Source organism: Scyliorhinus torazame, chromosome 7 (genome assembly GCF_047496885.1).
Source record: "Scyliorhinus torazame isolate Kashiwa2021f chromosome 7, sScyTor2.1, whole genome shotgun sequence".
Classification (NCBI taxonomy): Eukaryota; Metazoa; Chordata; class Chondrichthyes; order Carcharhiniformes; family Scyliorhinidae; genus Scyliorhinus; species Scyliorhinus torazame.
Genome location: NC_092713.1, coordinates 125,232,666 through 125,248,585, shown reverse-complemented (window position 1 = coordinate 125,248,585; position 15,920 = coordinate 125,232,666). Strand labels below are relative to the sequence as shown.

Genomic DNA, 15,920 nt, shown 5'->3' with positions numbered 1-15,920 from the left:
CTGCATAAAGTCTGGGCTGCGGTTTGTATATTTGCAGGCTTCAGCCTGTCTGTGTCCCAGCTTGGCCACATTTCCCATCACTCTTTGCGGGTGGCCATTTTAGATGGTCACATATCCATCCTCTTGATCCTGAACGCGAAGCGTGGTGGATCACAGACACGGACCAATACCTGCCCTGCATCCCCAGTCACCTGTTGGTCAATGAAGGCCCTACTCTACTTTAGTCAAAATACATTACATAATATTACCTAAATTCATTATCAAATACAATCCATCATCAAATGCAATCCATTATCAAATGCAATTCATTATCAAATGCAATTTATTATTAAATTAAAATAATCTTATGCTGCTTGCTTACACATTCAAACTTATTTACAATACAGAGATTTAAAGCAGCAGCATCACATTACACAATATTTTATCATAAATCTTAACACAAAGGGCCCAAATGGCCCATTTAGCAGCAGGTGCATGTAAACCTTGCTACTTGGTACAATGAGGTATAAATCCCAGGGCATCGCCTAGTTTGCCTCAAGAAAGGGAGCTCGGATTGTGAATATAGGTCCCAAGTCTCAATATCTAGTGATTTGGGCTTTCTACATACGGAACTGGACTGTGAGGATGACAATATATATTAATGCAAGCAGGATGAGGACTTCAGCCATGTGGGAGATGAGGCACATTAGGGATGATATTGAAGGCTGGGGCTCCAATCCCAGACGTTGTCCCACCATTTGCTGGGTAATATCTTGTGTCTGCTGTATCAATTTAGTGAATGTGCTGTGGGCTGTAGCCAGTTTTTGTCTGATTTGGTGCAGCTCCTCAGGTAGGGGTCTATATTCTGTGTCGTGTTCTTCATAATACTCCTCCAGGTTTTGCTGGAGTTCGTCAGTGGCATTGATGTCCACCCTTTCCCTTTTGTGAATGTCAATTAGATGTCTGGGGCCCAGCTTGGTCGGAAGTCAGGTTTTATGCAGAAGGTCTCATTGGTGATGTCGCAGTGTGCTGTGCTGTACTGATATTGCTTTAGGGAGGTGGTCAGGCAATATTCTCCTGCTCCCTTGTATGCTACTCGGGTGATGTCTGTGTTCAGGCTGCGTACCTCTACAGTGCAGTTTAAAGGTATGCTTGTTTGGAAGCCACACAGCATGCTCGTTCAAATAGACTGGGTAGGGGCATGCAATTATTGTGTCAGTTTGCTGACATTTATTCAGAGTGCTGTCTATGAACCTTCCTTCCTTCACCACTGTGTATGGTAAGGTCCAGTCATGTTCTAACCAGATGCCGTCATTAATTATCCCTCTGTTTTCTACTTCAAATACCCTAAGTCCAGTCAAGTCGTTTGTGGTTATGGAAAATTCAAAGATCATCCCTACAGCTATCACGGGAGCCCCCCTGCAGTCATCATTGAACCACACCTTTGTCAATTGCCTCATCTGGGAGTCTTTTCTCTGTGAATAAGTGCTCCGTCTGCTCATCGTTGATCTACGATAGAACCTGACCCTATGGACCTGACCTAAATTCACATCTAATTGTTCAATCATCTGCTGCCCATACACGCTGCAAAGGGTCCAGTTCTGCTGTCTGTCCTTGTCCTCTATTTCTGCCTTTATGATTTGGGTTCTGATCTTGGTCTGTCCTCCTAATGCAGTTGCCCTGTGGCGGTGAGCTGCGTTCCCTTTCACTTCTCCCTGGGCGTCCTGGTGATTGGGTGTGTGGATTGAATCTGAAGTCTGTTTGACCTGTCGGGCCAGGAGTCTAAATTTACTACTCCAATCAGCCGAATTTGGGGAGTTAATGGTCGAGATCTCTATTTTTTTCTACTATAACTATGTCATCTACTAATCCCCTCCTTACTCTGTCCCGTTCCTCATCTGTCCCTGCCTTTCGTCCTTGAAGGCTGCGAGTCAAGTGGAGTTATAGCCATTTTATTTGGGGAGAGCACCACTCTGGTAGTTGAGTCCCAGTTGTGTCTACCACCACAGATACCAATTCATGGTGGATGTTATTATACAGGATTTTCCCAGTGTGTTTCAGTACCAATCTGTTTCGCGGTCCAGGGGTGGCTTCAGGACAAATGGATGATGGGGTGTTTAGGGCTGGCTTAGGTCCTGTCTTGATTTTGTACAGGGCAAAGTTACCTTCTGAATGTCCCGGGGCATTTTTGCCCAATTCCCAATCCTTTTTCGGGGCTTTTTGCGAAGCATCCAATTTCAGGACATCCTTCACTTGAAAATCCCTGCCAATCCACTTTTTCGGTGGTGCTAATATAGCAATCTGATGAGACCCCATTGGGCCTTTTGTATATTGCCCGTTGATTGTTACACTCAAATAAGATGCTTCTGTTGGGGTGTATCCATAATGTACCATCCTCACATTCCGCTGCACTAGGTGGGGCAAACCATAGATAATCTGGGTACAGAAAGTTCATATTGTCCTGTGGTCTGAGTCTTTTTTTTCCAATGATGATGACTTCAGGGTTCATCCTGTGGCTGTGTCTGTCGTCCGTGGTTGTTCTAAGGGATCAAGCATAGTGTCTTATTATTATCTTGTGTCTAATATCTGTATTTTATTAATTTTCTCTTAATTTTAAATACCCTTTATAACTATGTTGGTCGTCACTATGCGTGACTCCCTTTTGTTTCAAATAAATTTAAGAGAGAGACAAGAGATTGAAATTGAAATGAAATTGGCTGTGGCTTAGAGTGGTCGGAAACTGTCCTCGACCAATCTCCATCATTAGCACAACCATGTCTAGTTGAGGTTTGGCTTAACCAGCCGGATTTTAGGGCAGCCAGTTTTAGAGAGTTTCGTCCAGGGAGCACAAGAGGATTTTATTTTGACACAGAGGTTCCGACTTAAAAAGGACCGAATTTTCGGGCAGCCCTTTGTTTCATAGCAGCAGTGATCACTAATTGGAGTTTTAAGTGTAAATAGCATGTGGGAGCAGCCCGAAGGGGCCTGGAAATGAAGGGGTGAAATCAGAACTGGTTTCGAGTGGAAGGTCGGGTATGGAGATACATTCTTCATCCCACAACCAGCCGGAAAGTTTGGAACAGAGTTAAAGAGAAGATTAAGACCTGTCCTGGTCGATATAGTGTGCAGGGTGCTATTCCAGACAGTATGGTGTATGAAAGGGGAGGGTTAGAGAGGTGCATGTGGTCCGCGGCGGGTGACGAATGGGTGGGATCCCTGGGTAGGGCGGGGGAAATGCCATTACTCCACTATCCGAGCGACGAGATGAGAACAGGAAGAATTTGTGTCTAAGTGCGGTGCCACCTAGTTATGACATGGGCGTTATGACTAGCTCCTCGTTGCTATCCTGTCAACAGCTCAACCCAGCAGCCTCAGAACCGAGCAACGGCCATTGTTCCTCTGACTGAGTGGGTACCCGAAGCTAAGTATAGGCTTTAGTAATAGTGATAGTTTAGTTTGTAGAGTTTATGCGTGAGTAGATTTGACTGTGTGTCAATAAATGAGCATTGCTTTTGAACTTACTAACTGGTGTATGGACAACTACACAGAAGGCGGGTGTCCATTCGACCTGAAGGATTTGTAAGGTGCCCAAAATGGGGAGCTGCACAAAAGATGGGTGCCCACCTGACCTGAAGGATTTGTAAGGTGCCCAAAATGGGGAGCTGCACAGAAGGCGGGTGTGGAAGGCGGAGTACAAGGCAGTCGCAGTCTGGGTTCAGCTAGGTTGAAGCAATGCTACTAGGGTATAGCCATCTGGGATGGCCACATCCCGATTACGAAATGGACACTTGCAAATAATGCAATGAAAATTTGACAATACTGAGAAACAAGCAGGTAAAAGGTCTGTCTGTTGATTAGAGCCTTAGCTCTCAGACAGGACAGAAACTGCTAAGCCATCTACATACTAATGAGCCATCTCCGGGGACAAAAGGGAAACATTTAGATAAACAATATCAAGGCAGACACCCTGGCGCCAGAGGAGACTCAAACAAAGCAAACCAACGGCCACCTAGGACACGCCCAGCAACCAGGGAACCCACCCCTCTTTTGGAGGAAGATCGATACGAATGATTGTGAAAGGCCCAATTAATTGAGGCCAAGTTCAAGGCCTGCCCAAAAGCGCAAAAAGCCCTTTTAGGTATAAAAGGTATTCCCCAAGAGAGACTCTTTCCTCTTTGGTCTTGGCTCTCAGCGAAGAGAGACCTGCCGAGTTGCTGCATCAGACCAAGTAAGTTCCAAGTCAACGCATGCTACGAGATAGACGCTCCTAGTTGCTATCCTGTCAACAGCTCAACCCAGCAGCCTCAGAACCGAGCAACGGCCATTGTTCCTCTGACTGAGTGGGCACCCGAAGCTAAGTTTGGCTTTAGTAATAGTGATAGTTTAGTTTGTAGAGTTTATGCATGAGTAGATTTGACTGTGTGTAAATAAATGAGCATTGCTTTTGAACTTACTAACTGGTGTATCGAGTCTGTGATCCGTATTCGGTTCTGAACCTTGTGGCGGTGTCGAAAGAATCCTGGCGACTCTTGAGCAAACGTAATTAAACAGAGCCAAAATAAGAGACAACACCGAAGAGAGCAACAAGGGGAATGAGGGAGAGTTGGTAGGGTGCACCAGTCAGTCAGTGTATCTCGATCAAGTAAGTCGCTATCTTCAGAAAGATCAAGCAGGTCCACTGTATCAAGTGGGTCGCCAGGTTCCCTAAAGTCCAGTAAGTCCTCTGGATCAAATTCAAGTGTGGTGCCAGAAGGTGTGAGTGGGGCAAAGAATGGGGTGTCATCATGCTGGAGGCATGATTGGGCAATGGGTGGGGCATCGTTGTCTCCTATTGCCAAGGTGACGTGGTGGGCGTGGCTACATTGGGCTCCGTAAGCTTTGAGCTGATTTATGTGGAACCAGCCAGTCTTGCCGTTTAGGTATACTATCTTATAAACAGAGGGGCTTACTTTATCCGAAATGTTGTAGGGAGCAGCAAATTTAGGGATAGGAAGGTGCTTGGGTTGGACAGAGCGATCATAACTTGCTGCCTGACTGTATATTCTACTTGGTGTACCCTTTTGTCAAAGTAGGCCTTACTCTGCTTCTTTCTAGCGCGCAGTCGGATAGCAGCAGCCAGTTGGGTAGCTTTAATGTTTTCTGTAATCTGCTGCACTGCTTTTTCATGAGTGAGGGCTGTCATAGTGGAGTTGAGCCATAATAAATATTCTACCCCTTTCGTGGGCCTGCCGGTCATATGTGTGTGAGAGGTAAAGCCGGTGGAGCTGGAAACATTGTTTCTAATACTCATTGGGGCAAAGGGAAGTACTGTGTCCCAAGTAGTATTGTTTGGCTGCACTGTCTTTCTGATGATAGATTTTAAAGTGCGGCTCATGCGCTCCACCATGCTGCTGGACTGGGGATGGTATGCTGTGTGGAAATTCTGCTTGATCCCAAACATAGCCATTACATTCTGCATTACCCTGCCGGTGAAGTGGGTCCTTTGATCTGATTCTATGCTGCGGGGAAGACCCCAGCGTGTGAATATTTGATGGGTCAGGATCTTAGCAGTGGCTTTTGCTATGTTGGTGCGAGTGGGAAAGGCTTTGACCTATTTAGTGACTGTCTCAAGGATGACCAGAATGTATTTAAAACTATTTCTACAGGGTGGGAGCGGACCAATGTAATCCACCTGGAGATTTGTCCAGGGCCTTCTACAGGACTGGTGTGTCTTAACTCTCCCTTCCTGGCATACCGGTCAGGGTTTTTTTGAGCGCATATGAGGCAGTTGTCTATGTAATGGGTTACATCGTCTTTAATTCAGGCCACCAGCACAAAGTTTTCAAATGGGCTCTGGTAGTGTCTATTCCCTGGTGTCCGTGTCCGTCACGGAACTGGTATATGAACTGATTCTGATACTGGGTGGGGACTGCATAATTCCCTTCCTTTAGGATGAAACCATCCTGGATATTGAGTTTGCCCTTCCACTTATCATAAGGGACCGGGTAGGTACCAGTCAAAACCTGCTTGAGGGACTCATCCGCGTTTTGTGCTTGGGCTAGATCTGCAATGTTCGTTTGGGACACATGAACTGCATTCATTGGTTCACCTTCGGGTAGCTGCCGGGCTCCAGCTTTAGCTAAGGCGTTGGCCTTGCAGTTGCCGGGTGGGAAGCTGTGGTGGTGACTTTTAACTTTAATTATGTCGTATGTGCGGCTGGTGGCTTCTTTAATGATATGCTTAAGTAAGGGGGCTGAGGGTAGGAGTTTTCCGTTGGCAGACACAAAACCACGAGCTTCCCATAGAGGGAGGAATTCGATTAGACTGTTACACTCAGACAGCATGTATGTTTGCATGTCAGCAGGCATTGGGTAAGATCCTAGGTAGGCAACCACATAAGCTATGGCTGCAAGTTCGGCAGCCTGGGCTCCCAGGTGTCCTAGAAGTTTGAGGGCTACTTCTTCTAGTGGGTGTCCCTGTGAATCTTCCATATAAAAACCACACTCAGTTATCCTATTCCCATCCTCTCTAGTGGAGGAGCTATCTACATAAATTTTGAATGTGGCCCTTGATTGTTGGGGACCTGTTATCTTGCTGCCTGCTTGTGGCTGTAGTGCCCTGGGAATAAAGGGTCTTGTGTGTTGTTTGCCTGTAATTATCTGTGGTTCCTCCGTAATGTAAGTTATCTGCTAAAAATGTGGGGACCTGACTTCCGGGTGCGGCGATGACCAGCTAAGTCGCACGTTTCGGCAGCTCCCGGTGGAACGGACTTTTGGGCTCTTGATAGGAGCCCCAACGGCAATTTTAACGGCTAAAAACACCGTGCGGTAAACCAGAAGGGAATTCCCCCTGGACACGGATGGAAAAAGGAGAGGAAAGTGGCCGGATTGCAGCGGATCCTTTGGAACAGCGGCAAGGAAGGCAAGCAAAAACCAAGATGGCGTCGGAAGGTGGCAGTTTCACATGGGGCCCTGAACAACAAGAGTTCTTGAAATGCTGCGTGGAAGAGATAAAAAAGGAAATGAAGAAAGAACTGTTGGCCCCGATACTACAGGCGATCGAAGGGCTAAAGGAGGAACAAAAGACCCAGGAGCGGGAGCTTCGGGTCGTGAAGGCGAAGGCAGCCGAGAATGAGGACGATATACAGGGCCTGGTGGTGAAGACGGAGATGCAGGAGGCACATCAGAAACGATGTGTGGAAAGGTTGGAGGCACTGAAAAACAACGCAAGGAGGAACAACCTGAGGATTCTTGGTCTTCCTGAAGGTGTGGAGGGTGCGGACGTCGGGGCATATGTGAGCACGATGCTGCACTCGTTAATGGGAGCGGAGGCCCCGGCGGGTCCGTTGGAGGTGGAGGGAGCATACCGGGTTATGGCGCGAGGACCGAGAGCAGGAGAAACTCCCAGAGCCATAGTGGTGAGATTCCTCCGTTTTAAGGATAGAGAAATGGTCCTTAGATGGGCGAAGAAAACTCGGAGTAGTAAATGGGAGAACGCGGTGATCCGCGTTTATCAAGACTGGAGTGCGGAGGTGGCGAGAAGGAGGGCGAGCTTTAATCGGGCCAAGGCGGTGCTTCATAAAAAGAAGATAAAATTTGGAATGCTGCAACCGGCAAGACTGTGGGTCACATATCGAGGGAGGCACCACTACTTTGAGACGGCGGATGAAGCGTGGACTTTTATTGTGGAAGAAAAACTGGGTGGGAGGGGGGAATTACTGGGTTGCTGCTGCTGGGGAAAGGGGGGAGCGGGTACGGGAGAGGATGGGCGGGGGGGCACCGCCTGGGGGAGATACAGCTGTGTGGGAACTGGGTGAGAAGCTGGAAAAAGATGATGGCTAATCGGCAAGGGGGGGGGGGTGGGAAGCCCCCCAACTCGGCTGATCACGTGGAACGTGAGAGGGTTGAACGGGCCGATAAAGAGGGCACGGGTACTCACACACCTTAAGAAACTTAAAGCAGATGTGGTTATGTTACAGGAAACGCACCTGAAACTGATAGACCAGGTTAGGCTGCGCAAAGGATGGGTGGGGCAGGTGTTCCATTCGGGGCTAGATGCGAAAAACAGGGGGGTGGCTATATTAGTGGGGAAGCGGGTAATGTTCGAGGCAAAGACTATAGTGGCGGATAACGGGGGCAGATACGTGATGGTGAGTGGCAAACTACAGGGAGAGACGGTGGTTTTGGTAAACGTGTATGCCCCGAACTGGGATGATGCCAATTTTATGAGGCGGATGCTAGGACGCATTCCGGACCTAGAGAAGGGAAAGCTGATAATGGGGGGAGACTTTAACACGGTGTTGGAACCAGGGCTGGATAGGTCGAAGTCCAGGACTGGAAGGAGGCCGGCAGCAGCCAAGGTGCTTAAAGATTTTATGGAGCAGATGGGAGGTGTAGACCCGTGGAGATTTAGTTGACCTAGGAGTAAGGAGTTCTCGTTTTTCTCCTATGTCCATAAAGTCTACTCGCGCATAGACTTTTTTGTGCTGGGTAGGGCATTGATCCCGAAGGTGAGGGGAACGGAGTATACGGCTATAGCCATTTCGGATCACGCCCCACACTGGGTGGACTTGGAGATAGGGGAGGAAACAGGAGGGCGCCCACCCTGGAGAATGGACATGGGACTAATGGCGGATGAGGGGGTGTGTCTAAGGGTGAGGGGGTGTATTGAAAAGTACTTGGAACTCAATGACAATGGGGAGGTCCAGGTGGGAGTGGTCTGGGAGGCGTTGAAGGCGGTGGTTAGGGGGGAGCTGATATCAATAAGGGCACATAAAGGGAAGCAGGAGAGTAAGGAACGGGAGCGGTTGCTGCAAGAACTTTTGAGGGTGGACAGACAATATGCGGAAGCACCGGAGGAGGGATTGTACAGGGAAAGGCAAAGGCTGCATATGGAATTTGACTTGCTGACTACAGGCACTGCAGAGACACAATGGAGGAAGGCACAGGGTGTACAGTATGAATATGGGGAGAAGGCGAGCAGGTTGCTGGCACACCAATTGAGGAAAAGGGGAGCAGCGAGGGAAATAGGGGGAGTGAGGGACGAGGAAGGAGAGATGGAGCGGGGAGCGGAGAGAGTGAATGAAGTGTTCAAGACATTTTATAAAAAATTATATGAAGCTCAACCCCCGGATGGGAGGGAGAGAATGATGGACTTTTTAGATCGGCTGGAAATTCCCAAGGTGAAAGAGCAGGAAAGGGTGGGACTGGGAGCACAGATCGAGGTAGAAGAAGTGGTGAAAGGAATTAGGAGCATGCAGACGGGAAAGGGCCCGGGACCGGACGGATTTCCAGTCGAATTCTATAGAAAATATTTGGACTTGCTCGCCCCGGTACTGACGAGGACCTTTAATGAGGCAAAGGAAAGGGGACAACTGCCCCCGACTATGTCTGAAGCAACGATATCGCTTCTTTTAAAGAAGGAAAAGGACCCGCTACAATGCGGGTCCTACAGACCAATTTCCCTCCGAAATGTGGATGCCAAGGTCCTGGCCAAGGTAATGGCAATGAGAATAGAGGAATGTGTCCCGGGGGTGGTCCACGAGGACCAAACTGGGTTTGTGAAGGGGAGACAGCTGAACACGAATATACGGAGGTTGTTAGGGGTAATGATGATGGCCCCACCAGAGGGAGAAACAGAGATAGTAGTGGTGATGGATGCCGAGAAAGCATTTGATAGAGTGGAATGGGATTATTTGTGGGAGGTGTTGAGGAGATTTGGTTTTGGAGAGGGGTATGTTAGATGGGTGCAGCTATTGTATAGGGCCCCAGTGGCGAGCGTGGTCACGAATGGACGGGGATCGGCATATTTTCGGCTCCATAGAGGGACAAGGCAGTGATGCCCTCTGTCCCCATTATTGTTTGCACTGGCGATTGAGCCCCTGGCGATAGCGTTGAGGGGTTCCAAGAAGTGGAGGGGAGTACTTAGGGGAGGAGAAGAACACCGGGTATCTTTGTATGCGGACGATTTGCTACTATATGTGGCGGATCCGGCGGAGGGGATGCCAGAAATAATGCGGATACTTGGGGAGTTTGGGGATTTTTCAGGGTATAAATTGAACATGGGGAAGAGTGAGTTGTTTGTGGTGCATCCAGGGGAGCAGAGTAGAGAAATAGAGGACCTACCGTTGAGGAAGATAACAAGAGACTTTTGTTATCTGGGGATCCAGATAGCTAAGAATTGGGGCACATTGCACAGGTTAAATTTAACGCGGTTGGTGGAACAGAAGGAGGAAGATTTCAAGAGATGGGATATGGTAGCCCTGTCAATGGCAGGGAGGGTGCAGGCGGTTAAGATGGTGGTCCTCCCGAGATTCCTCTTTGTGTTTCAGTGCCTCCCGGTGGTGATCACGAAGGCTTTTTTTAAAAGGATTGAAAAGAGCATCATGGGTTTTGTTTGGGCCGGGAAGACCCCGAGAGTGAGGAAGGGATTCTTACAGCGTAGCAGGGATAGGGGGGGGGGGGGCTGGCACTACCGAGCCTAAGTGAGTACTATTGGGCCGCTAATATTTCAATGGTGAGTAAGTGGATGGGAGAGGAGGAGGGAGCGGCGTGGAAGAGATTAGAGAGGGCGTCCTGTAGGGGGACTAGCCTGCAGGCTATGGTGACAGCCCCATTGCCGTTCTCACCGAGGAACTACACCACAAGCCCGGTGGTGGTAGCTACACTGAAGATTTGGGGACAGTGGAGACGGCATAGGGGAAAGACTGGAGCCTTGGGGGGGTCCCCGATAAGAAACAACCATAGGTTTGCCCCGGGGTGAATGGATGGGGGATATGGAATGTGGCAAAGAGCAGGAATAACGCAACTGAAAGATCTATTTGTGGATGGGAAGTTCGCGAGTCTGGGAGCGCTGACCGAGAAATATGGGTTGCCCCAAGGGAATGCATTCAGGTATATGCAACTGAGGGCTTTTGCGAGGCAACAGGTGAGGGAATTTCCGCAGCTCCCGACACAAGAGGTGCAGGACAGAGTGATCTCAAAGACGTGGGTGGGGGATGGTAAGGTGTCAGATATATATAGGGAAATGAGGGACGAAGGGGAGACTATGGTAGATGAACTAAAAGGGAAATGGGAAGAAGAGCTGGGGGAGGAGATCGAGGAGGGGCTGTGGGCAGATGCCCTAAGTAGGGTAAACTCGTCGTCCTCGTGTGCCAGGCTAAGCCTGATTCAGTTTAAGGTATTACACAGGGCGCATATGACTGGAGCGCGGCTCAGTAAATTTTTTGGGGTGGAGGATAGGTGTGCGAGGTGCTCGAGAAGCCCAGCGAATCATACCCATATGTTTTGGTCATGCCCGGCACTACGGGGGTTTTGGATGGGGGTGACAAAGGTGCTTTCAAAAGTAGTGGGGGTCCGGGTCGAACCAAGCTGGGGGTTGGCTATATTTGGGGTTGCACAAGAGCCGGGAGTGCAGGAGGCGAGAGAGGCCGATGTTTTGGCCTTTGCGTCCCTAGTAGCCCGGCGCAGGATATTGCTAATGTGGAAAGAAGCCAAGCCCCCGGGGGTGGAGACCTGGATAAATGACATGGCGGGGTTTATAAAGCTAGAGCGGATTAAGTTCGTCCTAAGGGGGTCGGCTCAAGGGTTCACCAGGCGGTGGCAACCGTTCGTCGAATACCTTGCGGATAGATAGATGGAATGGGAAAAAGAAGGCAGCAGCAGCAGCCCAGGATTTGGGGGGCGGGGAGGGGGGGGGGGGGGAGAGGGGGGGGGGGAGGGGGGGGGGGGGGGGGGAGGAGGGGAGGGGCGGGGGGGGGTGTAACTTGTGACAAGGCAGTTGCCAATTAGGGCTAGTTTTCATTTTTGTTATTTAATATTTATTCAATTTTTTGTTCATATAAAATAGGTCACTGTTATTTGTGCTGTTATAATATTGTGTAAAGGATGCACAATGTACTGTGTTGGTTGACCAAAAATTTTCAATAAAATATTTATTAAAAAAAAAAATGTGGGGACCTTGGTGTGCTTTACAGAGATGTCCCTGTCCTGCAGTAGTAGTGTCCAGCACGCTGCTCGAACCTGGCTAACTGAACCGTCCTTAAGTCGCCGATCTAAGAGAAGCTGAGTCGGGGTGTGTTCGGTGAGGATTGTGACTGGGTTGAGTCCTGTAATGTAGGCAAAATACTGGACCGCCCAAAAGAGTGCAAGCAGGTGTCGCTAACAACCAGAAAAACCTTGTTCTACAGGGTCCTAATTGGTCATGTCGTTCCTGCAGAGGAGTACTGCTGAAATGGTTTGATCAGTGGCTGCTACTTCTATGGCATCTGGCAAGTCCGGTGGATTATGGCAAGTCCGGGTCAGGATCTTGGAAAGCATGCATGCGCTGTCGCTAGGATGCGCTTTAAATCGTTTACTGCTTGTGTGTGTTGTGAAACCCATTTCCAGGGAGCGTTCTTTTTCAAAAGTTCTGTAGTGGGGCGGCTTTAGTGGCGAATCCATCAATTTGATTTCTGCAATACCCCACTAAGCCTAAAAATGCGCGGAGTTCACTCACATTACGGGGCAGGGGCAGTTTTACAATGGTATCAATACTTTTTTGCTCTACTTTCCTCTTGCCGTGGGTGATAATTGTCCCTAAATAAAGCACTTTATCCTTCCTGACTTGTGCCTTCTTTGCATTGATCTTACAGCCGATAGAGTGAAGCAGGGGGACTTCCGGTTGCGGTGATGCCTTGCTAGCCGCACGTTTCGGCGGCTCCAGCTCCGACGGACCTTCGGGCTCTTTTAAGAGCCCCAACGGGGAATTTTTTGACCGCGCAACCCGGTGTGGGGTGTGTGAGAAGGGAGTGTCGTCCCCCCCCCCCCCCCCCCCCCCCCCAACGAAGAAGGAAAAAGCCGGCGGCGGCGGCTGCAGCCCGAGGAATCATCGACCAAAGGGTCAGAAGGAGAGAAGTACAAGATGGCGGCGGAGAAAGCGCTGGCGACATGGGGGCCTGAGCAGGATGAAATTGTGAGACGGTGCGTGGAGCTGCTGAAGAGGGAGGTGCTGACCCCGATGTTACAGGCAATTGAGGGGCTCAAGGAGACATTAAAGATCCAGGAGACAGAGCTCCGTGTGGTGGAGCAGAAGGTGACAGACATTGAGGACGAGATCCTGGGCCTGGCGGTTAAGACACAGACGCACGAGGCACTTCATAAAAAGTGTACTGAAAGGATCGAGGCCTTTGAAAACGGAGCGCGAAGGAAGAACCTTCGGATACTGGGTCTCCCTGAGGGTGTGGAAGGAGTGGACTGTGGAGCGTATGCAAGTACGATGCTGGGCTCACTGATGGGTGCTGAGGCCCCTACCCTTGGAGGTGGAGTGGGCAAATCGGATTCCGGCGAGAAGACCAAAAGCGGGAGAACCACCCAGGGTCGATAATCGTGCGATTTTACCGCCTTAAGGATAGAGAAGAGGTCCTGAGATGGGCTAAAAAGGTGCGGAGTAGCAGATGGGAGAATGTAGTGGTACGGGTGTACCAGGATTGGAGTGCGGAGGTGGCGAGAAGGAGGGCGAGCTTCAACCGAGCCAAAGAGGTGTTGCATAAAAGGAAGGTGAAGTTCGGGATGCTGCAGCCGGCAAGACTATGGGTCACGTATCAGGAGAGACACTATTATTTCGAGACGGCGGAGGAAGCATGGACCTTTATCAAAGAGGAGAAATTGGATCGGAACTGAGGGACTGATGCTGCAGGAAATGTTATTGTTAATGTTATGGTTGAAATTAATTGAGAAGTAAATTGGGAAGGGGGGAGACATAGGGGAAATGTGGGCGCCGGTGAGGGGGGAAAGACGGGACATAGTTGGGGGAGGGGAAAGGGAGCTGCGCCATAAGAAGCGGGTCAGGTAAAGGGATGTTCCCGCGCCAGAAAGAATAAGGCGGGAAGACAAGCGCAAGGCGGATGGGAGTTCCCCACACGGGGGGGTCGAGGAGTGAGCAGGAGAAGCCGGGGTCAGTTGAAGTCAGCTGACTTACGGAAGTAATATGGGGGGAGCAATCACGCTAGAAAGAGATCTAGCGGGGGGGGGGGGGGGACAACTGGGTTGCTGCTGCGGAAATCCAAAAGGAAATGGCTAAAGAGTGAGTGGGCGGGGATGGTGTGCGACGCTGGGGGAGCGAGCGGGAGCGTGGAGGCGGGATATGGGACTGGCCTAGAGAAGGTAATGGCTAGTCGACACGGGAGGGGGGCAGGTAGCCCCCCAGTGAGGCTGATCACGTGGAACGTGAGAGGCCTGAATGGACCGATAAAAAGGGCCCGAGTGCTCGCGCATCTGAAAGGACTAAGGGCAGACGTGGTTATGCTCCAAGAGACGCACCTAAAGGTGGCGGACCAAGTTAGGTTAAGGAAAGGATGGGTGGGACAGGTGTTCCACTCAGGACTGGACGCAAAGAATAGAGGGGTGGCCATTTTGGTGGGGAAACGGGTAGCATTTGAAGCAAAGAACATCGTAGCAGATAGCGGAGGTAGATATGTAATGGTGAGTGGCAGGCTGGAGGGAATGGAGGTCGTGTTGGTTAATGTGTATGCCCCAAACTGGGACGATGCGGGATTTATGAGACGGATGCTGGGGCGCATACCGGACCTGGAGGTAGGAAACTTGATTTTAGGAGGGGACTTTAATACGGTGCTGGACCCGGGGCTAGATAGATCCAGCTCAAGGACCGGAAGAAGGCCGGCAGCGGCCAAGGTACTTAAGGGGTTTATGGACCAAATGGGGGGAGTGGATCCATGGCGATTTCTTAAACCTAGGGCTAGGGAATTCTCCTTCTTCTCCCATGTCCATAAAGTGTATTCCCGGATAGATCTTTTTGTTTTAGGAAGGTCGTTGATCTCTAGGGTGGAAGAAGCTGAGTACTCAGCCATAGCGGTTTCGGATCATGCCCCACATTGGGTGGACCTGGAATTAGGAGAGGAAAGGGAGAAAAGAACACTCTGGCGATTAGATGTGGGACTGATGGCGGATGAGGGAGTGTGTGCAAGAGTGCGGGGGTGTATTGAGAGATACCTGGAGGTCAATGACGACGGCGAGGTCCCTGTGGGAGTGGTATGGGAAGCACTAAAAGCGGTGGTCAGAGGAGAGCTGATCTCCATTGGGGCCCACAAAAGGAAAACAGAGGCCAAGGAAAGGGAAAGATTACTGGGGGAGATTTTAAGGGTGGATAGGGAATTTGCAGAGACCCCGGAGGAGGAATTGTACAGGGAGAGGAGACGACTCCAGACGGAGTTTGACCTTCTGACCACCAGAAAGGCGGAGGTACTGTGGAGGAAGGCACAGGGGAGGAGGTATGGATATGGGGAAAAGGCTAGTCGCCTGTTGGCTCATCAATTGCGAAAGAGCGAGGGAGATAGGAGGAATTAGAGACGAAAGGGGAGACACGGTGCGAAGGGCAGGAAAGATAAATGAAGTGTTCAAGACCTTCTATGAGGAACTGTATAGGTCTCAACCCCCAGAGGGAGAGGAGGGGATGCGGCAGTTCCTGGACCAATTGAGGTTCCCGAAAGTGGAGGAGCAGGAGGTGGTAGGCCTGGGGGCACCGATTGGGGGTGGACAAGGTTATTAAGGGACTGGGAGGCATGCAAGCAGGGAAGGCCCCGGGACCAGACGGGTTCCTGGTGGAATATTCCAGAAAATATGTGGACTTGTTGGCCCCGTTGATGGTGAGGACGTTCAATGAGGCCAGGGAAGGGGGGATTCTACCCCCGACGATGTCGGAGGCGACGATATCGTTAATTTTGAAGAGGGAAAAAGATCCGTTGCAGTGCGGGTCCTATAGACCTATTTCATTATTGAACGTGGACGCCAAATTGTTGGCAAAGGTACTGGCATCGAGGATAGAGGACTGTGTCCCGGGGGTAGTGCACGAAGACCAGACAGGGTTCGTAAAAGGGAGACAACTGAATGTTAACGTGCGACGACTACTAGGGGTGATAATGATGCCCCCGGTGGAGGGAGAGGCAGAGATAGTGGCGGCAATGGATG

At 50.2% G+C, this 15,920-nt stretch overlaps 2 protein-coding genes across 10 annotated transcripts in view; one reads left to right on the top strand and one right to left on the bottom strand.

Moving 5' to 3' along the window:
* nek7 (NIMA-related kinase 7) overlaps positions 1–15,920 on the top strand; it is a 353,502-nt gene that overhangs the window by 145,569 nt on the left and 192,013 nt on the right. The window lies entirely within an intron of this gene.
* The window catches only part of LOC140426546 (uncharacterized), a 205,907-nt gene that overhangs the window by 1,090 nt on the left and 188,897 nt on the right, over positions 1–15,920 (bottom strand). The window contains exon 3 of the mRNA XM_072511459.1: positions 2,145–2,519. Within this exon, the coding sequence (XP_072367560.1) occupies positions 2,145–2,519 (375 nt within the window). The remainder of the gene's footprint in view (positions 1–2,144; positions 2,520–15,920) is intronic.